This window comes from Blennius ocellaris, assembly GCF_963422515.1.
Source record: "Blennius ocellaris genome assembly, chromosome: 22".
NCBI classification, from domain to species: Eukaryota; Metazoa; Chordata; class Actinopteri; order Blenniiformes; family Blenniidae; genus Blennius; species Blennius ocellaris.
In genome coordinates, this window is record NC_137671.1 from 10820391 (window position 1) to 10842332 (window position 21942).

The 21942-nt window shown below is 44.1% G+C and overlaps 1 protein-coding gene across 4 annotated transcripts in view; it reads right to left on the reverse strand.

Moving 5' to 3' along the window:
- Positions 1-21942, reverse strand: part of LOC308146221 (ELKS/Rab6-interacting/CAST family member 1-like) — a 127192-nt gene that overhangs the window by 20893 nt on the left and 84357 nt on the right. For all 4 annotated transcript variants that reach the window (XM_080517933.1, XM_080517932.1, XM_080517931.1 and 1 more), the window contains 2 exons: positions 13285-13432; positions 2577-2684 (listed from right to left, as the gene is read on the reverse strand). In XM_080517933.1, coding sequence (XP_080374059.1) covers positions 2577-2684; positions 13285-13432 — 256 coding nt within the window. The remainder of the gene's footprint in view (positions 1-2576; positions 2685-13284; positions 13433-21942) is intronic.

Here is a 21942-nt window from a genome sequence, read left to right on the forward strand (position 1 = left end):
GGGGCTATCAAGGCTGAGCAACAAAAGACCCCTGCATACTCCCATAAGAACTAAGACTATCATAGGTTACTCTCTATGAGACTTGGTGCTCAAGGTGTCTTGCGTGATTCCTTAAAATGTCAAGTGTCTGAAACCAGATTAATCAACTACTTAATCCTTGGTGTATTAAAAGTCACCACACCTTGATTAATGAACAGATAAAGAAAAAATTATACAGGCGTTTGGAAGCATTCAGTGTGTGTGATGCACTGAATGTGTCCTCTGCTTCTGTACAAGTGATGATTTACATCTTCACAATGTGTGTCCACCGCCGGTTCCCCAGCAGTTGACACTTGACGGATGGCGGCAGGTGAAGGGGTGTGAAGACCTCCTAGGTGCATTTGAAGCCGAGGGGCAGAACACCTTTTTTTTTTGATATCCCAAGTCAGAAATTATCACATGTGCAGAACCGTACGTCACATTTAATGCATCGGCAACTTCATGGCAAAGTCATGGGTCAGAGCGCAACAAGCAGGATTTTTCCAAACTGGCGGTTTGAGAAAGGACAGGCCGCGATATCAAGAGGAAACTAAACCAAAACTTGTGTGACGTGTGCGTTGATCCGTCTATTGGTGGAATGCTGGTGACTGAGGAGGCATTATCTCTTAACGCCGTTGGACTTTATGAGAAATAAACATCTATGCCTCCTCTGTGTCTTCTAACTGAGGGATCCAACATAAATGTAAACCAATTAAATCCAAAACGCCATAAAAAAAAAAAAAAAAAAATCCTTCACAATAGTCGGTGTGTGCTCCGACGGCTCTCCTGTGTTTCTCTGCTGCAGTTATCTCTGAAGCGTTTCATACTTCCAGCAGCTGCACAGAATCACCTTATAGGGAGACACAATCACTCACTGTTTGGATGAAATGTGCTATGGTAAATTACCCACCTCACACCCTGGGAGGAGAGAGTGTGTGTTTGCATAAGTGTGTGTGTGTGTGTGTGGGGATTCCAGATATGACAGAGAAGGAAACGAGGTGGCGTGTGAGTCGTGTGCAGCCGCAGCGGCCCGCCTCGCCCAGCATGGAGGCGCTACATCTAATTAATAACCGGGGGTGGGTGGTGTGGGGCGGAGGGGGGAGTAGACTGAGATCCGAGGGGCGAAGCTTTGGGCGTCGAGCATCCCTGATGGGAATTCCCTCCGGAGGAACCGAAGTGAAGGCGGCATGTGCTCCTCTCAGCACTAATCAATCCAATGCGTCAATGCGTGTAATAAATGCGAGAGTAAACGTTAGTATTTGTATTGTTTTGAAACTTCCAAATATTTCACTCGTTTGAAGAATGTTACAGGAATTCGCGAGTTTTAGCGTCTTGTTTGAAAAAAACATGCTGAAGCGAAAAGAAAAAAAACGGATTATTTTCTCAAGAAAGGCTGTTCTGCATTAGCTGTGTTTACGATCAATTTGTGGCCCTGTGTGTGTGTGTGTGTGTGTGTTTAGTTTTTTTTCCCCCTTACTTGACTTGAAGGATGTCACACATCTGCAATTAATGAGCGTTGGATCTTTAAAATACTGGAAATCCCTGGCGTAATTAAAGAAACAGCACTGGATCTGGTTCAAAGAACAATCTTTTCTTTTTTTTCCTCCCCTCATTCATTCATTCATTCATTCATAGCTTTTAAAATATTTGGCAGAGATGCAGCTTTCAAGAAATCGCCACCACCCACATATCACACGTCTGGTGAATTTAAATAAGACAGAACCCCCGTCCCCTAATGGGCATGAACGATACCGCTGTAATGTGAAACTCCACATATGAAACCATTAGTACAGACTGTACATGCGTATATCACAAAATGGGCACAAAGGAACCATCAAAGGCATAAATGAGGGTGGAAATTTTGAAATAATGTGCAGGGGGAAAAAGCCCACACACAAAATAGTACAAGTTGAAGAGGACTGGAGGGAATGATTATTACAATGAAAAAAAAAAAAATACAAAAATGAAATCAAAGGAGAAGATACTGAGATGTTGAACAGATGATGTGAACGCTTTAAGATCAGATTTTTTTTTTTTTTTTTAAGCATTTCTGTTTAAGTGATGAAGCAGGGAAAAAAAGTGGAAAGCAAAGATAAACTCGTGGAAAAGGAAGGAGTTTTTTAAAACCGAACGTCGGGTTTCAAAAAACAGAACGGAATAAAAAGTGGATGAAAGTCAAAAGAAACCACACGGCAAGAAAGAAGAAAAAGAAAAAAAGCGAAATGACAGAACAAGTCGGGGATGGAGCAGACGTGACGACGGGCTGGATAGAGAAGAAGACGCTCACCCTTCTGTACAAAGTGGTGAACTGAGGGCGAGAAAGAAGGCATGTGATTGGCTAGGCCCAAATGCCCTCCTCATCGTCCTATTGGTTAGTTCAGTCCAGCCGCAGCGTGAGTTCAGAGAGAGTGCGAAGTTAGTTTTGGGCAGAACAGGAAAAGTCTTATCGGGGGGGAGATTCATATTAAAAAGTTAAAATCGACTCATTCGGGAATTAAGCAAACGTGACTTCCAACAGATGCTGAGACACGATGGAGGTCTTGGTTGCTCCACCTTACCTGGTCTGGGGACGGCTTGTGATTGTTGGGTTGCTCTGTGTTTGGAGACGCGACCTTCAGGTGTTCGTCCTCATAGTTGTCGGCCATCAGCTTCATCCTGTTCTGAGTCTACGGACAGAAGAGACGAGTCTTTTAACTAAAGCACAATTATTATTTTTTTTTTCGCAATTCACATTTAGTGGAACCTACACAAGGCAAGGGAAGAAAAAAAAATACTTCAAAACATCTAATCCGCTCTCCGTTTGCTTTACAGTCTGACATCCGCACACATTTCTCCCCTTGACAGGCCACCTGTTGTGTCGCTTGTTAACCGATGCAAAAAGGATAACAGCCTTGTTAACTTGCCACTTAAGGGGAGATCCAGAAAGATTAAGGCAAACATTCAAACGCACGCACAGACACACAAAGAACCATGAATCACAAACCTATCTTCTCCTAATCAACTCATTTTCCATGCCCTATATTTGCTTTTCTATTCCCCCCCCCCTCCCCCCCATATTTCCTCTGTCATCGTCTCTTCACTCTCCGTATTAGCGTCCGTTCGCTCCACATGTTAAAGTTATACTTGAGATTTTACAGTAGGCCTGCAAAAAGCGAGAGATACATTTTTTTTTTTTTTTTTTAAGCGAGGGGGGCAGGAGAGGGGAGGGGGGGGGTGTCTAAATCTGTCAGTCTTGTACAGTCTAAATCCCCTCAGCCTTTCACTGAGCCCTGCAAGGAACGGGGGCTTAAGTAGGCCAGCCTGAAGTTTTGTGCATATCTGTGTGTATGTTTGACAGACACTGACAAAAATACGTACGTGTCGTTCATGTGTGTTTGTTCGAAAGCCAAATGTAATAGTTTTACAGAAAGACGCTTGCGAGCAAAAAGCTGCTTTTCTGCGCCGATGTTGCACTGGACTTGTGTTTTTGGACCACGTGTGTGTGTGTGTGTGTGTGTGTGTGTGTGTGTGTGTGTGTGTGTGTGTGTGTGTGTGTGTGTGTGTGTGTGTGTGTGTGTGTGTGTGTGTGTGTGTGTGTCTGGTAGGAAATGAACCCTCCCCTCGCATGCCAGCACAGTATTCATTTCCTTGTTTTATGAAGAGCATTAGAACAAACACACACACACATATTTAAAGCAAACATGGAAAAGTTCATCTTCAGGCCGGAAAAATTAGAATGTAGGGACCTTCATTGCACCTGCACACACACACACACACACACACACACACACACACACACACACACACACACACACACACACACACACACACACACACACACACACACACACACACACACACACACACATGCACACGCACACGCACACACACACACACAGCTGTATCCTGACGTTTATTTATCATTGTCCGTCATCTCCGCCACGTCTTTAATTATCTATAAACCGCCTTTTCCACAGATTATTTTTACAACACACAAAGGGTGTCCTTTGTAGTTTCATAAGACTGTATATAATCTCCACTTAAGGTCAAAGTTAAACTTTCAAAGCAGATTTGTTTAATGGCCATGAGAGGAAAAAGAAAAGAAAAGAAAAATCCATCTCCTATATTAAAAACTGCAAAACATATGGACCGCAGAGACATTTATGGGGTAAATAAAATGACTTCACACAATGCCTGCAGACTCTTTTCTTTCCTATGAGCACATGGTGACATGACATGACAGGTCGTACTGATCAACTTTTGAAATGGGAGATGTTTAAATTGTCTTGTCTGGAGCGCCTTCATGCAAAAGTCCAATAAAATTACCACAGATTGTCAAAGAAAAACATTTTTATTGATATGTGTAAGTGTTTTCTATAGTACGAAACCTCTACTTAATAGTTGTTTTCAACATTACCAGGAAACGGAAATGATCACACATGTTTACGGAGTTAAAGCTGCAGCCTGGTGTGTCGTCCTGATGCAGGTTGGCCGTTCGTTTTATCGTCCACCGAGGCTGATGAAAGCCAGACTGACGAGTTTAGAATTTTAAGCACGACTTTTCTTCCTCCGCCAACCACTTCAAAAATACACTTAAACGAGAGAGACCTGCGGCGAACGCTGCTAATGACACAGAGCAGTTAGATTTTCACCACGTAATGGGACATGGAGCAACAACCGCAGCGGTCCGAAGGTCACGTTACAGTGAAACGCAACACGAATAAGGCAAAGACACTGAGTGAAAAAAATAGCGCCCAACGTGGGGCTCGAACCCACGACCCTGAGATTAAGAGTCTCATGCTCTACCGACTGAGCTAGCCGGGCTGTGAACACCAACTCTTCTAGAGAAGAAGTGGAAACATCACCATCATAGATTATGAGGTTTAAATGATAAATGTTATTCTTTATGTTCACACACCTACCCAACCTCTCCCAGCCTCTTCAGAGACATAAAACTACAATACGAATGAAATCTCTCTTGTGGTTCTAGTCAAAACTGTTCAAGAAACCCAACGGATGTTTCTGGGATGAACCTTTAGGCTTAATGGGAAAAATGTGACAAATGAGCTTGCTCAAGATTTCAAAGTGAAAGACCGCAAGATGATATTCTGGTGCCATCCAAAAGTTCTAATCGCCCAACGTGGGGCTCGAACCCACGACCCTGAGATTAAGAGTCTCATGCTCTACCGACTGAGCTAGCCGGGCTGTGAAGACCAGCCCTTCTAGAGAAGGAGCGGAAACATCATTTCCTAGATTACAAGGTTAATCAAATGTTACTCATTATATTCACACACCTACCCAACGTCTCCCAGCCTTTTCAGACACATAAAACTATAAAACGAATGAAATCTCGATCGTGATCCGACTCGAAACTGTTCAAGAAACCCAACGGACGTTTTTGGGATGACCCTTTAGGCTTAATGGGAAAATAGTGACAACTGAGCTTGCTTAAGATTTCAAAGTGAAAGTACACAGGATGATATGCTGGTGCCATCCAAAAGCACTAGTCGCCCAACGTGGGGCTCGAACCCACGACCCTGAGATTAAGAGTCTCATGCTCTACCGACTGAGCTAGCCGGGCGACGTTCACCAGGCTCACCCAATGAGTGGACCATCCATGAAACCTCCTTTGTAGGGTCTTTATGGCTTGAAGGAAGCAGCATGTAAATGTTTGACTACACAACCTTTTGGCATAATGGGAAAGTTGTGACAAATGAGCTCATCTTTTAGACTCCTCTCTTACCAAACATCTAAGACTGGAGTTGTGGACAAGTGAAAGAACACAGGATGATACGCTGGTACCATGCAAAAGCATTAATCGCCCAACGTGGGGCTCGAACCCACGACCCTGAGATTAAGAGTCTCATGCTCTACCGACTGAGCTAGCCGGGCTGTGAACACCAAACCTTCCAGAGAAGGAACGGAACCAAAACCTGACGTAACAGTTCAGTACAACCAACAGACATCGTTTGCATGAAGAAGAGCGCTTCCATGTTTGCTGGTGCTGAGGCCGGGGCGTTGAGCGAGCTGTACTGGTTTGGTCAAACGTTTCACAGGTGGCTGAACACAAACACGTCAGGAATCTTAAAAACCTAAATATGTGACAGTCACTCACCACATTCTGTGTTTTTGTATTTCACCTGCACTCTCTTCCTGCTTCGCCACATATTTTCTCTCATGATGCCAAAAAAAAAAAAAAAAAAAAAAAAAAAGTCTTTGAATTTTGACGAGTCTTTGTAAGGAAACACATAATAAGTGAAGAATAGAATAATTGGCCCAGGCCAAAACTTTAACTCGCGGATGGGGAGAGAAACAACAAAGGAGGAGATTTAACATGAGGATAAGCTGTGTCAAGACCCCGCCTGATTTCTGATCCCTTTTGCATTTTCCTTCCAAATCTCCCTTCCCTCCTGCAAACACACTTTATCTGCCTTTGTCCCGTCCCGTCTTTCTGCTCTTCTTAGAGCTTTCTGTATCTAAATAATCCCCAGTTCCTCCCTTCCTGTCTTCTATCTTTATCCCTTTGCTCTCTCAAACACAGTTCTTTTTTATGATTAAGTCCCTCTTCTTAAGTACCTAAAACTGCTCATTTGTCTCTTTTTACTCCCCCTTCCTTAAATGATGTGAGCCTTGTTTTTGTTTTTTTGTTTTTTTAAAGATTGATTTTAAGTCTCATCTCTCCCCTTCTGTATTTTTCTCTTGACTCTCACTCTCTGACCTTTGAGCTTCTTAACTTGTCCTTGTATCCGTGACTAATTCTGCCTCCAGCTCTTTTCTGTGACACATCATCATTTCTATACCATTGCTTCTTCAACCCCGGTCTCATTTTTCTGTCTCAGACGAGTGCAGCACTTTCTGTTGTCGTTTTGGTACGTTCTGTCCATATTTTATGTCTTCCCCCCCCCCCCCCCCCCACCCCCCCTTCTTTTATTTGGCCCTTCTGTTCCCCATGTGCTTTGTGTTCTTTTTTATTTTTTTTCATTTATGATGAGTTTAACAATCGTTCTGGTTTATGAAACTTACATGCAACAAATGTTTGCGGTCACTACAAAAACAGACACATTAAAACCCAATCAGTTTCTGGTCAGAAAGACAGAACAAGAACAGAAGAGTGAACTTCTCTCATTTTAATGTTTGTTTTTCTTGGAGTTGGTTTTATAGTTTCATGGGTTTCACTTTCCTCTTGCCCTGCCTTTTATGTGATGTTGATTTCAGTCTTTTTTTTTTTTCTTCTTTTTTTGCAAAAGCACTTAGCAGCAACTTTAACAAAGGCCTCACAGCATTACATTTTCAGGATTGGTAGATTTGTTCACCGTGGTCGAGTGAAATCCAAGACGAAATATTTAGGTTTTGTTCATCTCTGACGATCGAAGAAGAAGCCATGCATTCAAATTTATTGTGATGTAGCATCTCTGAAATGCAAAATGCATTTTTTTTATAGGCTACTGTTTCCATTTAACATTTCCTTTATGTCTGTGCTTGTGTCTTAAGTGTGTTTTAAATATGTGTTGTATTTTATTATGTGGGGCCTTGTTAAAGAAAGATTTCTGTCTTTTCGTCATTTCTTGTCTTCTTGTCTCATCCCCCCCCAAAAAAACCCTTTTAGTTCCACTCATTTCTCTTCAGTTTTTGAGAATTGTTTGTGAGTAAACCCGCTTTAAGTGAAGCTCATAATCCCAGCGTTCATGTTAATGTGAACAGAAACAAGCTTGATGAATTGGTGTTGAGAAGCAGTTGCCACACCTGTTATCTCAATGAATTGCTTCCCCCTTCTCAGTAAATCGACGCTAAACGAATGAATCTGAGAGAAAAGAAAGGAGAAAGCCAACGGGAGGGAATTAAATACAAAGGTGTCCTCACATTTCCTCCCTGGCCTTTTCCATATACATTCCCACTTTCTCTAATTGCAGGGTATGCTGACCTCAGCTCACTCGTTTCTGTGCCAACTCCCTCTTTTCTCACTTAATCTAATCATCATGCCATTATTTCACTCCTTTTCTTTCATACGTCCCACCTCCCTCCCTCCCTCCCTCCCTCCCTCCCTCCCTCCTTCCCTCCCTCCTTCCCTCCCTCCATCAGCCGCACTGCTGCAACAATGGGAATGGGGAAACAAATGAACACGGAGAGAAGTGAGGGGCTAACTGCTGAGTCATGCTTGAAAGAAAATTATTCCATCGTGATAAGGCTCTGGGGAACGTTAGATTAGATTATTGTATCGTCTCTCTCTCTCTCTCTCTCTCTCTCTCTCTCTCTCTCTCTCTCCCCAGTGCTGAAAGGAGAACCTTTGTAGATATCTGTGCAATTATCAGTAATGAAAAGTTGCTGAGTCATGGTTGGCTGAGAACTATTTCATCACGATAAGAAATTAGATTATTTCTTCTCCCTATTTCTCTATCAAGGAAAGAAAAGTGTTGATGAATGGGGAATTTCAAATGGTAGTGGAACGAGTCAGAGCCGAGCGCTGCGGGGAATTATTTCGTTGCGACGAATCTCAACGGACTAATAAATTCGATTAGACCCGCATTTTTTTTTTTTTTTTTTTTTTTGCACTTGTCTGCAACACGAGAGGTCCTGATTTTCACAAATAAGCAATGATGAACAGCTGAGCGTAAAAAAGGCAAAGAGAATCTAATGATGTTCTCACGACCGTTGGCTGTTTGTAGTTTCCGGGAGAGTTAAAACTACCTCTCGTTTTTAATGGCCTTTCCTGGAAACACCTGAATAATTAAACGGTGGCTCCGCATCTTTGAACTGCAGAAGTAAAAGTACAAGTGGCCGTATTCAAGGCCCCGCAGGTGTGGAGCCACGGCCAGGCATACTTCACAGAAGTGTAAATGTATAACACATGTGTCTCTCGACGGGGACAGATGGTGATATATCTCTCACCTTCTCCCTTCTCCTTTCTCCCGTTCTGTTCGGTAAAAATATTACAATCACCCCTTTCTATCTCACTGCTTTCGCACACTCGTCACCTCTTCCTTCGAGCCTCTGTCTCCTCGTGACAGAGGAGAGGAGGGTAAAACTTCGGCTGCGGGGCGGAAGGAGGCTGTGAGAAGGACGGCGGGAGAAGAAAGTGAGGAGAGCCGAGGTCACCCTGATCTACAGCCCGGCGCCGCCGGGGTTCGAAGGTCAACACGCAGGAAACGCTTTCAGGGCCATCGGTGTTCTTTAGCACAATCACAGGTGTGGCTTTACACCAGTAGTGCAACAACCGCAAGTACAAATCTTCTGCTTGTATCTACATGAATCTGTAGTTAACACAACAGAGAGCTGATATTTTATTTCAGGAGGCGCGACAACTGTGCGATCTCGGCTGTTTCAAATAAAAGACAGGGAATCGTGGCCACGTCATCGACAGAATCTGTCGTCTCTATGTCGTACAGTGAGAGGGTTTCATAGACAGCCACGGCTGCCATCGACTGCATGAAATCATCTTCTGGCAGCGTCTCATTATACTGCAATGTGTGACTGCTGCTATGAGCTACAGCGACTAACATCCAATAAAATAACGGCGTAAAATTATTCCCAAGGAGCCACAAGTGATGGACAACGGCCGCGTTCATCCGTGCTGAGCAACTTCCCTGCACATAAAATACTGTCACAACTTTTCTGAACTGGCGAGACAATTTTTTTTTTGAATTCTTGAATATCGAAGTACGTCTCAGCAGTCACCATCTCCGAAAGCGACATTGTGCTTTCAAACTTACCGACGATGCTCAAGTTTAAGAAGATGTGGAAGAGCGGCAGGTAATAAATATATAAGACTGTTAAAACTTCCAGGATTAAAATATATAAAGCCCAAAATGTAATGAAAGTGACAGAAAAACCCAGAGAAAAGTTGTTCAGGGATGTTTTGGATACAGTTCTGCTCTAAATGGAGCTGTTGAGTATATAAAAATGTGTTTCCCTACACAATATGCACTCAAGTTCCATTAAACGGTCTCTATGTTCACTTTTCATCGATGAGGTCCAATACATTTTGGCTGATCTCTGCCTAAAAACGGGTTTGATGGCACAGACAGCTGTAATAAAGGTTTTTTTTGATTGGAAAAACAACAAGACTCTGCCTTTATTTATCCGACGGTTTTTGTTCAAAATGAATCAGGTTGAAAATACACTTTGATGTATTCACTCTGTGTCTCGGTACGACGCTGCTGCTGCTGCTGTGGTGTTTGGGGCCAAATTCAGACCAGACGTGAGGCAGCATTTAAGCTGGCCATCAAAAAAAACAAACAACCAACGATGAGAAACAGTTGTCAAAAAACACTTGAGACAAACTTAAAAAAAAAAAAAAAACACCAGACACACATTCAAAACAATTCTGACAACCAGAGATAACTTTGTTCCAATAATTTTGATTCACACCTTTTAATCTACTTTCTGTTGGAGTACGAACAGCGTCTGTGTCACAGAAACTACTACACAAGCCAGAGATTACTCACTGGCAACACACACACACACACACACACACACACACACACACACACACACACACACACACACACACACACACACACACACACACACAAGAATACAGAGGAAGTCTCGGCTGCGATCCATCATTGAGGGACTGAAAATTATGACACCACAGAGAGAGAGAGAACGAGAGAACGAGAGAACGAGAGAGAGAGAGAGAGAGAGAGAGAGAGAGAGAGAGAGTGGCATAGAAAAGTGCCCGCACCCTCGCATGCACAGGCACATACGCACACGTCGCGGCAGACAGTGGCGTCTGTGTTGTCAGTAACCACCTCCGAGACCCCGAGGTGTCATAAACGGCTTCAAATAGAACGGAGAGAGAGAGAGAGAGAGTGAGAGAGAGAGAGATGAGACGGAGGGAAGAGGAAGGAAGAGTTGCAATGACTTCATTTGGCGCCGCCGCCCTCTAATACCCCCCACTTCTCTCTTAAACGCCAGTTCAAACAGGCGTCGGAGCCGCGGACTGTTCTCGCTCCATCCGATTCCGTCCAATAAGTGGATTTTCGGCAAAAAAAAAAAAAAACCTCGACATGCTGGAAATGTTTTCATGCCACAAACACCTTGTGAATTTGTATCTATTTGATACAAACGTGTTGTTTTGGTTTTTTCCAGTTGTTTTTGTGTTATCACCAACGGTTTAGTTTGAATCGGGGGAAATTAAACGTGGGCGCCGAGCTCTCCGACCCCTCCGTCGTTGTGATTTATTATGTGTCATGGTGTCACGAGCGCTTGGCATGCAAAGTGTGCGTGTGAGGCTGCCAATCACACATATGCAGGACTCGAAAAGCTGCATGGGGTTGTAACAAATTGTTCCATAAACCAAGATGACAAGTCCAGACTGTGCTGAAAGTTACTGTAAATGTTAGTAATTAAAAAGGTATACCTGCAGAGGATTTTCTCTCTCTGCTACACTGACAGCGAACCAAGTTCCATTTTTTTGCACAGAGTAAAACTGACTAGATGGTTTGACAGCAGCAAAAGAAGGGAGATCGCAAAAGAACAGAATTACATGTAAATCACATTACTTATTCACATCTGCTTTTGCTTTGATATTAACATTTAATTAAAGCCACATCATAAATGTCATTATTCCGACTGAGTCATTGCATTTTATTACATTTGTCTTCTAAAGGGGCTTTATGTAAGATATAAATGCTGCCTTTTTTGTGTGCATTGGCTGAATTGTTGAGTCACTTTTGTGGCTCTCTATCGTTCACCTGACTTTCAAAGTTTTGGTTCTTCTTTTCAGTTGGCGGCTACCGTGGTGTAGATTCGGTCCAGTGGTTAAAAGGAATAAATCAGATTTTTCCATACTGCCGTGTTTCATAATAGCTAACAAGTATACATCTATGGTTTTGTTAACTTCATGTTTGAGCGACTCAATTCACCACCTAGTGGTAGAAACTTGAACTGAAGGATTAATTGAGCCGTGGGGATTTTGGGTAAAACGCAATATATTCTTTATTTGAATAAATGCAGAAAATTACACAACGTAAACCTTATTAATACCAGCTTAATGCAAATAGATGTAACATGTATTATTGGAGTACAACAAATTTGCTAATTTTAGCAATTATTATCTCCAGTTTTCTGCTTAGGCATAGTGTGGACAGCAAAACGACAAGGGAAGGTTTATTTTGTAAAAGCTGACATAGTTTGTTTATTTCGACTTGTCAGCTTTATAATTAGTACGACCTTGCTGCATAACTGTGATCAGGAACTCAGAGAAACACTGAGATAACCTTTCACTTAAAAAACAACAACAAAAAAACTAAAACTCACAGATATGTGCATAAACATCTCATATCACACAGAGTTGCTGCGTCGTTCACCACCAGTTTTTCCAGAAGTGATCCAAACACTAATTCTTCTGGCGTTGCATCGTCCGGCCGCCATGACGTATGACAAACATCCACACTTTGTCAATTCAACACGTGACAACCACAGCGCAACGTTACTAAAAAGTGATACAGACGCAGCGAGGAGATGAAGGGGAAACATCCGAAACTCCCAGAAGACTCATCCACTCAGGGGGTTGGTTATTTCACTGGACCCACGAGAACCTTTTTCAGTGTGTGTAAATGTGTCTCTAAGTATACACGTGTGTGAATAGACCTCTGTGTGCAGCCACAGAGGCGTTTGGTCATGTTTATATCCTTGTTTTTGGCCCAAGCGAGTGGGTACATATTGGCGTGTTTGCGTGTTTGTGCGGAGCCTGGTTTCTGTTCGCGTCTATTCATGCCGGTTGAAAGCACACGACACGTTTTGTGTGCGTAACTTGTGGGGCGAGACATTTACATAAATCCAAATTCAGAGAAAAGTGTTGCTGTCAGGGATTCGCTGAAGATCTGAACCGTGTGGTGTCGGTATGTGTGTGTGTGTGTGTGTGTGTGTAGGAGTGGTGGGTTAATCCTAAATTTACCCTTTGTGGTCGGAGTGCTGCGGTCACATCTGGACTCAGTTTCTCCTCTGGCTCTGTTGTTTTCTTTGCTCCCCTCGTCACTGCCACCTCACCTGTGCTCCCCCTGCTTTTATTTACCCCTTTTCCAAATTTGGTTCCAGCATTCCTCCCTTCAGTGTGTGTGTGTGTGTGTGTGTGTGTGTGTGTGTGTGTGTGTGTGTGTGTGTGTGTGTGTGTGTGTGTGTGTGTGTGTGTGTGTGTGTGTGTGTGTGTGTGTGTGTGTGTGTGTGTGTGTAAATCGCGCCTGTCACTGGCCATCTCTTCTACCTTCTGCTTGCTGTAGCAGTCGATCAGAGAGCCGCTTCCCCGGGAGGTCGGCGTTTGAGCTGTCTCGTGTTTTCAAGTCTTACCTGCTGTTTGAGCTGTTGAACCAGACTGTCCTTCTCCCTCTTGAGAGCCGCCACCTCCTCCTGGGTTTTCTTCTTCTTGGACGAGGAGAGCTCCAGCAGGGCGATGTTGGCATCCTTCTCGCTGATGGCTGCCAGCAGTGCCTCTTGCCTGCGAGGAGAACAACACACATTGAAATAGGTCATTTTTGTTTTGTGATCGTTGCTTTCGAGTAACTCAATTATTTTTGATCTGATTAGGGCTTGCACCATAAGACATGAGTTACAATGAAAAGAAAAGAAAAAAAAAAAACTCCCTTGTACTGAATCTAGTACTCAATCAGATCTTTTTGAGCTGAATTGCCAAGTTTAAAAAAAGGAAAAAGAAAAGAAAGTAAGTTGTGGCGCAAACAGCACTGAAAAATAACTCGACAAGGGAGCTCTTCAGGCTGAAAACGTTTGCGGTTGCCGCGAGGGATCATCTGAAACTTTGGGCTGCTATCATAACTGCATGCATGGCCGGACACCGATTTGGACGAACCAATCTTTAATTTCATGGTCAATTCATGACATGTCAACGAGAAGAGCGAAGTCCTCTTAGCTGGGGCGCTATTTTCAGACTCAAGAGCAACGAAGTGGCCGAGCTTTGCCTAAATCCAGGGGGCGGCATTTCAATTCCATGATGCAGATCATAAAAATGTACTTTATCCCCCTTGGTTTTTTTGTTTTTTTTTAATTTGTCAAACCCCCAAAACACACTAATTTCTCCATCCTTGATGTTCATTGACAAGATTGCTTCCTCTTGAGTGCATACTGAATCACACTGGCGACTGATGGCGTTAAAGGAAAAAGCCATTACTGTCAAGTTGATAATCAAGTAGGAATGTATTTACTCTCCTACACAAATACAATCTTGCATAACTCTTTTCTTGTTTATGTCTCTCTGATTCTGAAGACAGGAAAGCACCAATTCTTGCTTCATCATCAAAAAAGAAAACCAGTGACACGTGCTTGAGAGATGTGATCGATCAACTGCAGCTCCAGCTTGTACCCTAAACCCACTGGGGACTTTCAGAAAGTGTCCGTCATCCCCCGGGGAGATCAAAAGTGCATTCTGGGTAGGGCTGGCCATAACATTCTGGCTCGTCAGTAGATACATATACTTACAGAGACGTGCAATTACATCCACACGCACGCAGAAATCCACACTGACCAAGCCTGGGGTGGCCTATATTACATTTACATTTTTTACATTCCTTTTTTTGTTCTTTTTTGTCTTTACTCAACACACACAATCACTTCCTCTCTCGCTCTCTGTCTCTCTCTCTCTCTCTCTCTCTCTCACTGCCTCACACACCCACTCGCTCGCTCACATGCAGCGGTGTACTGAGGAATGCAGTGATGAGAGCATCTATATGAAGACAGATTACATGTTGGGACTGGGTGAAGACCCATAGATTCTTTGGTCAACCTCACTGACCAAACTGTCAGTGTACAAATGTCCCGTCATGCATCTGAGCTGGGGCCGTCCTGTCAGCGGCAGTGTTGGTGGATCGATTCGCGAGTCAACACTGGTCACTGTCGGCTTCTCGGGTGCTTTTCTTTTTTTGTGTGTGCGCGTGTGTGTGTGTGTGTACATATGAAAGAAACACATTGGAATGTGGCTGATATATTGATACAGCAACGTGCATTTACAGCAATAAATGCTGATGCATGCAACAGGAGCACAGGGATTTCACTGGACGGGACTGAGGTCAAAGCCAGTTTTTGATATCTGGAGAACATTTTATATTGGTAAAGTTTTATTAAAGTTCCTCAGTATTTCACATAAACTTGTGACCCGGCGAGGAATCATTTCGTTGCTCGACCCAAAGATTGAGAGGCAGTTTTAAGGCAGCGTGCCATGCAATCATGCAAAAAGAAGAAGAAGAAGAAGAAGAAGAAGAAGAAGAGAAGGGTGTTTTACATGCGGAGCAGTTAAACTCAATGAGTCTTGATAAATTAATAAAGAATGGTCTTATTCTTCTCATGAGAGCTGATAAGTTAAACACTTTTTTTATGTGGACATGACCTCATGGACTTTTTCCATTCCTTTCTTTCAGGCTGCGAGACACTCAAACAGTGTCACAGTCATCCCCCCCCCCCCCCCCCTTTTTTTTTTTTACACAAACACCAGCTCACACACACCTACACACCTACACGCTCACACATCCTGTGAAGCTAATGGAACATCACTCTTGTTAAAGCTAACAGCGCGACTCGTTTTATACCATATCTGAGAGTTACCTGCCAGCGCGCGGCGCTTATAAAACTGCTGGTGATAAAATTATATTTATTCCAGATGCACGTCTCAGTCGTGGGCCTCTCTGCAGCATTCTTTTCATCTCTGACACACACACACACACTTGAAGCTCGGCTTCCTCAGCCTGCAAAGCTAAACACATGCTTATGACGACAAGTGCTGGTTGTGGCTACTGCCGTTGCCATGTGATTAAGAAAAAAGAACAAAAAAAACCTGCTTCTCGTGCACGGGGATTTCGCTAAATCTTAAGATAATGGGACTGTCGGATGGAACTCAAAACATAGCGTGTTATCAGCGCCGCTGGCAAAGTGTCCTTACTCTTAAACACACCAAAGAAAGTGGAGGCAGATACTGCAAAGGGGGGGGGTGGAGGGAGGTGGAGGGTTCCCACTCGACAAGCCTATTTCGATCTATAACTCTCCTTTCAAATCTTCCCTTTTCACAGACTCCCGAGGAACAACGTGGGATGAGAGAACAGTAACCAAAGAAATATGGGTTACCGAAGAGGTCAGTGCTCACTCTGCACCGTATATGGTAACACCTTTCAGCTTTTTAAACTCTTTGGTCCATTTAGAATTATTATATGTATTTGTCCATATTCGTCTCAGAATGTTTAATTGCCGAGAGCTCGTTGAGACGTTAGTCTATTCCTCCAGCTTACGTCACTCAAATCCACCCTGGTTATTTGTTTCAGTTAGACTGCTGTGTTGGCACGACTCCCAAAGCTTGAAAATGCTGGATTGCTGAAGAAAAAAAGTAAAAAAAAGAAAAAGCCCCAGATAAACTCGGATCAACTTTAGTCACAGGCAATAAAAGTGTCATCATGAATCAACACAATAAACTAAAACGAATAAGGCCAGAGCCTCTGAGAGGCGCATGGGTTTTCTCATGGCGCTCCGAGTTCCTCCTCCTGCGCCCTCAAATATAACCGGTGACTCCACATCGCCTCAGAGGTGTGAATGTGAGTATCTCCTGAGGGCGCGAGTTCACCGGCGGCTGGGATCAGCTCCAGGTGGACCGAATGATGTGGAAGATAAATGGAGGGATCGAAGAGAATTTTAGTGAGATTTCTGCCTGCGTCAAGCTACAATACTATACTGAATGGAGGCGCAGTCCATGGAGTTCATTGGCTTTGCGATGTTTTGAAAAAAACTGCGAGAATGTGCATGAAACATGTTCAATGAGGAAACTTTGACCTTCAGTTAAGGTTCAGGGTGAAAGTGGAAAAACGACTGCGATGACTGAAGTGAAAGGAAGATCAGACTGGGGCAGATTCTAAAAGCTGGAGGGAGCAGAAGCGTCCACATATATCGGCCTCACCTATTCCCTGTGTGTTCCTCACTTACACAAACTGGGATGTTTGTCCTATTTTCTGAAGATGTAAAAAAAAAATCTCTTTCAGCGCACCGGGGAAAGTCCAGACGTTCCAGAGTGTTTGCTGAAGGAAGTTTGGAGAAAACTGGCCATGAGGGTTTCCTACAGGCGGTAATGGTGGCATGTAGTAAAGCAGTCTTGTGTTCAGAGCAATATCTCACAGGTCATCCGCAATTTTACAAGTGTCCATTTTGCATTTTTATATTCTGGCCTCGCTCACGGCTCCTGTGTCGCCGTCCTTCAGTCTCTCTCTCTCTCTCTCTCTCTCTCTCTCTCCTTTAACCCCTGTCACTCGCTCTATCTCTCCACCTCCGTCTGCAAAGAAGATGGGAGAAATTCTTTCCGTCGTCCGGCGGTCGTGTGCCATGATGTCATCGCCGTGGCGACAAGGCAGACAGTAAGCAGATATACACAAACGCACCAGGCACCTGACCCCAACCCCGACGAGCACGCGCGCGCGCACACACACACACACACACACACACACACACACACACACACACACACACTGGGGGTTTGGGATGGGGGGGATGAAGTGGGGGAGGTGGGGGGGGGGGCACTCTCTCCTTCCTCAAACCACTTAAGGCCCCTCACTTTATCAGAAACACTAATGCCTGGTCTTAGATCACTTGCATTTTTTTCTACCCGCACGCACACGCAGCTTTCAATGTACTCAACGTAATGCTGAATCCTTCCATGCGCATGCATGTGTGTATATGTGTGTATGTGCGTATGCTGAAGTGGCAGTTGTGTATGTGCTCACAAGGATGTCCTCATGTGTGTTTTGTGTGTGTTCACAGGTTGTCTGTGGCTTTATTCTTGTCCATTAGAGTGTGCCTATTAGTGAAGTGTTGGAAAGTGTGTGTGCGCCTATGTGTGTGTGTGTGTGTGTGTGTGTGTGTGTGTGTGTGTGTGTGTGTGTGCGTGCGTGTGCAGTAGATTCAGTCCAGTGTGACATTAGCCAGTCTCTGTCTAAGACAAACACAGAGCTATTTTAGAAATAATCCCCTTTCCCTGCTCTCTGTTTGGGACAGAACAAAACGGCTCGCCATTGTTTTGTGTGACACCGTCTGCTCCGGTTCCACAGCTTGTAAGACACCAGAGTTTACTCTTTAACCCCCGGAGGATGTGGTGCGTGTCAAGCTCAACCTCATTTTCTTGAGCGGAGGCTTTCCTCTACATGCCGAGCTTCAAAGAGTCACTTTCATGACTGGATGAAACTTGTTATTCACACATAGTCTTTTAAAAAATAAATAAATAAATCGTTCCAAAACGGACTCCACCCTCATTGACCAAAGTTGAGAAATGACTGGGTTTTGAGGCGAGTGAAATCACCGAATTCACTTAGCTGTTGACAGGGGGACTTAGAAAAAATGTGATAATTATACAGTGTAATCTCTTCAGCCTGTGTTTTGGTTTTCTTAAAGCAAAAACAAGCAGAAGGAGTTTTTACGAACACCAAAACAAAGCAAATCATGTCTGCTTCAGCCGCCACAGATGGAGATCATTCTGAGACACCCCATGAAATTAACCAGAATCCCAAGTTTGCATCTTGTGTTTATGGAGGTTTTTTTTGGCAAAAATCTGTCAATTTAACCAAGAAAAGGCTCCTTTTTTTGATCAATTCTCAACATTTTCAAGCATTTCATCATCCAACCATGAAATGAAAACATTCACAAGCCAAACTTCGTAATGGTGATAATTTAACCGTCAACGGAAAGTTTTACACAGTAAAACAAAAGCAGATTTTTCACCGATGAAGAGGCGAGAAAGACAAAGAACAAAAAGAAAGATTGATGCGCTGAAAAATCCAGTGATGAACTCCCATCAATAAATACAAACAATGAATGTAGCAATTCTAAATTCAACAGTTCAACCAAAAGGTGCCCATAACGTCTTCAGGTTACCGTTTGTAGACCTTCATTCATCCTCCTTCTGTGTTTCTGTGAAGAGGGAAGATTTGAAAGAGCGTTTACGGGGAACTGTCCCCCCCCCTTCACAGTATTCGACTCCATTTTCTTTGGTGTTTAATAGTAAGGACACTTTGCCAGCAGCGCTGATAACACACTGTGTTTCCAGTTCCCTCTGACAGTCCCATTATCTAAAGATTTAGCGAAAGCCCCGTGCACTAGAAGCAGTTTTCTTTTAATGATCACATGGCAGCGGCAGTCGCCACAACCGGCACTTGTCGTCATAAGCATGTGTTTAGCTCTGCAGGCCGAGGAAGCCGAGCTTCAAGTGTTCATTTTACGCATTCATTTGGCTATTTTAGCCCCTGTTTTCTTCCACCTTCAAAGCTTCGACTCCATCTTTATTACAGGAGGTGAACTTGTGTCGTTTGTCCTTTCTGCCGTCTATCACGGGGGGGAGAAAGGAGGGATATATGACAGGATCAGCTGGGATTACCGACGAAAAAGAGGAACGTTAAAGAAAGACAAAGCTGGAGTAAGGTGAGAGTGACACGGGAGGACACAGCTGGCTAATGCCGCCTCGGGCAACATGTACAAACGCACAAATACCGAGCGAGCACAAAAACACGATCCGATGAATTCACGAGAAGATCCATCCTTTCTTCCGTGTGGCTTTGTTGTCATGCTTTCCTCTCCCTTCCTGTCAGCTTCTTCTTCTTCTTTTTTTTTTTTTTTTTTGCCTGATAAGCAGGCTCTAATTCCTCATTCTGTCTTTGCCTCTTTGAATCTCTCTCTCTCTCTCTCTCTCTTTTCCCTCTCCGTCTTCTCCCTCGCTCCATCTCCCTCTCCAGCCCCACACAGAAACAAAAGTTGCCGGGGTCTCCAGAGGAGACCCCTGCAGAGTTGTATTTCTCTCCCAGCTGACAGCTCCTGTCCTGCGGCAGCGACGCCGCAGCTCGGGGGCGGGCGCCTCCCTCTTTTCATCCATACATTAAATGTATACAGCGAAAATGTATACTTGACGCGCAGCTGACGTTCCCTTTAAAGGGAAACTTTTGCTCCTCCGTTCTTTGAGTCTGCTCTCTCAGACTTCCAAACACTGAGACGCTGGTTTATAACCCTACCAGAGAAAACAGTACAATGAACACACACACACCAACACACACCAACACACACACACAGATCAGACCAGGTTTTGTGCAGTATTTGTTACCGCTGGCCAGCCGTGTGTGTGGGATCAAGGCAGAGACGGCCAATAAAGCTTTGGTTTATAGTAAACGACTTACTGTGGTTTCGCTTCACTAAATAACAACAGAAGTTATTAGAGAAAACGATCGACACCGATGTGCAATGGACACTTTGAAGGTTTGTTTGGTTTGTTTTTTTCTTTCTTTCCTTCCGGGCGGAACTTTGAACACATTACAGGAGATATAGACGAGACCGTGCATCCATATGATTAAGATTTCCACAGCAACTAAGCCAGGTCTTGATTTGGTTAGAAATGCGGTTTCATCTGATTCGATTAAGGAAGCCCAACGTGTAGCGACACACAGGGAACAGCAGGGGTTTTTCTCTTTTTTTTTTTTTTTTTGGGTAGCTCTCTTTTGGAAAAACTGTGTCTCTTAAACTATAATAGAAGTGGGTCAGAAACACTGGACATGAATGATTTAGCGAGTGGAGAGAAGATGGGACGCGAGACCATCAGAGAGAAGAGTGAGGGAAATAGGTTAAAGCTGGTGCATAGGATAAGTGTGTGTACGTGTGTGTGTGTGTGTGTGTGTGTGTGTGTGTGTGTGTGTGTGTGTGTGTGTGCTGGAGTGTTTGAGAGGCAGAGAAAAGCTTCCCTCAAGGAGCTGTTGTACATCAGAGGGGCTTAAAAAAAAAAGAAGAGAGAGACGGCGAAAAGGCTTACACACACACACACACACACACACACACACACACACACACACACACACACACACACACACACACACACACACACACACACACACACACACACACACACACACACACACACACACACACACACACACACACAGCGAGCGAGAGAGAGAGAGAAACAGCATTGACAGGGAAGGGAATAAAATAACTGGAGGATTTGGAGGGAAAACAAATCAAAGAGACGTGAAGGGGGGATGCGATGGGGGGAAGGAGAAGCAGGAAGGAGGTAGAGAGACAAAGGCAGCGAGATGGTGGGAGGGAGAGGGAGGGGAGGGCAGGTGGGACTACTGCATGACAGAATGAGGATCAGTTCTTGACACATTCCCCCCTTTTTCTCACTCTCTTTTTTTTCCTCTCCTAAAAAAAAAGAAGAAAATACTTCTCTTGCTCCCTCACCTCTTTTTTTTTTTTCCCCTCCCTGCCTGTCGCTCAGACTCATGCGCGCGTTAAAACACACACACACGCACACTGTGACTAATAAGAAAAGTGTAAAAATGCATTATCCATGGTCTGCAGGAGTTTGCACTTTTCGTGGGACCACACACACACACACACACACACACCACACACACACACACACACACACACACACACACACACACACACACACACACACACACACACACACACACACACACTGAGGACTGTGACTAAGGTTGCAGCTTTGTCTTCACCCTGCTTCTCTACAGTAAATCCATTTCTTTGCCTTGCTACTGAGACATCTGCTTACAATCTGTCAGCACATGCTCGCCGCTGAAACACTAGCCGGTGAGAGCAACACACACCTGTGACTCCCAAACGTTCATTAAAGCATTTTTTTCCTTTGGTATATTTCAGAAGACATTTGCTTCAATTTGCAGCCTCGGGCGTGACAGCAACGTTCCGTCTGCAGCCACACACCTCGCGCAGCGGCGTAAATGGACGCGCGGTCGGCCCCGCCGAGCGCGACGGAATGGAATTTCACACTTTGAATGATACACTTGAACCAAAAGGGGAGGGACTGTCAGCGGCGTCCCCACCGGGGCGCTACATCCGAGGCGGGGATACAAGCAAAGTGCTCCGGGTTTAATGGCTGCTCAGCGTCACCTGTCAGACTCAGAGAAGATAAAACACGATATCGGAAATGTTGGGGAAAATAATCTGGATTTCTTG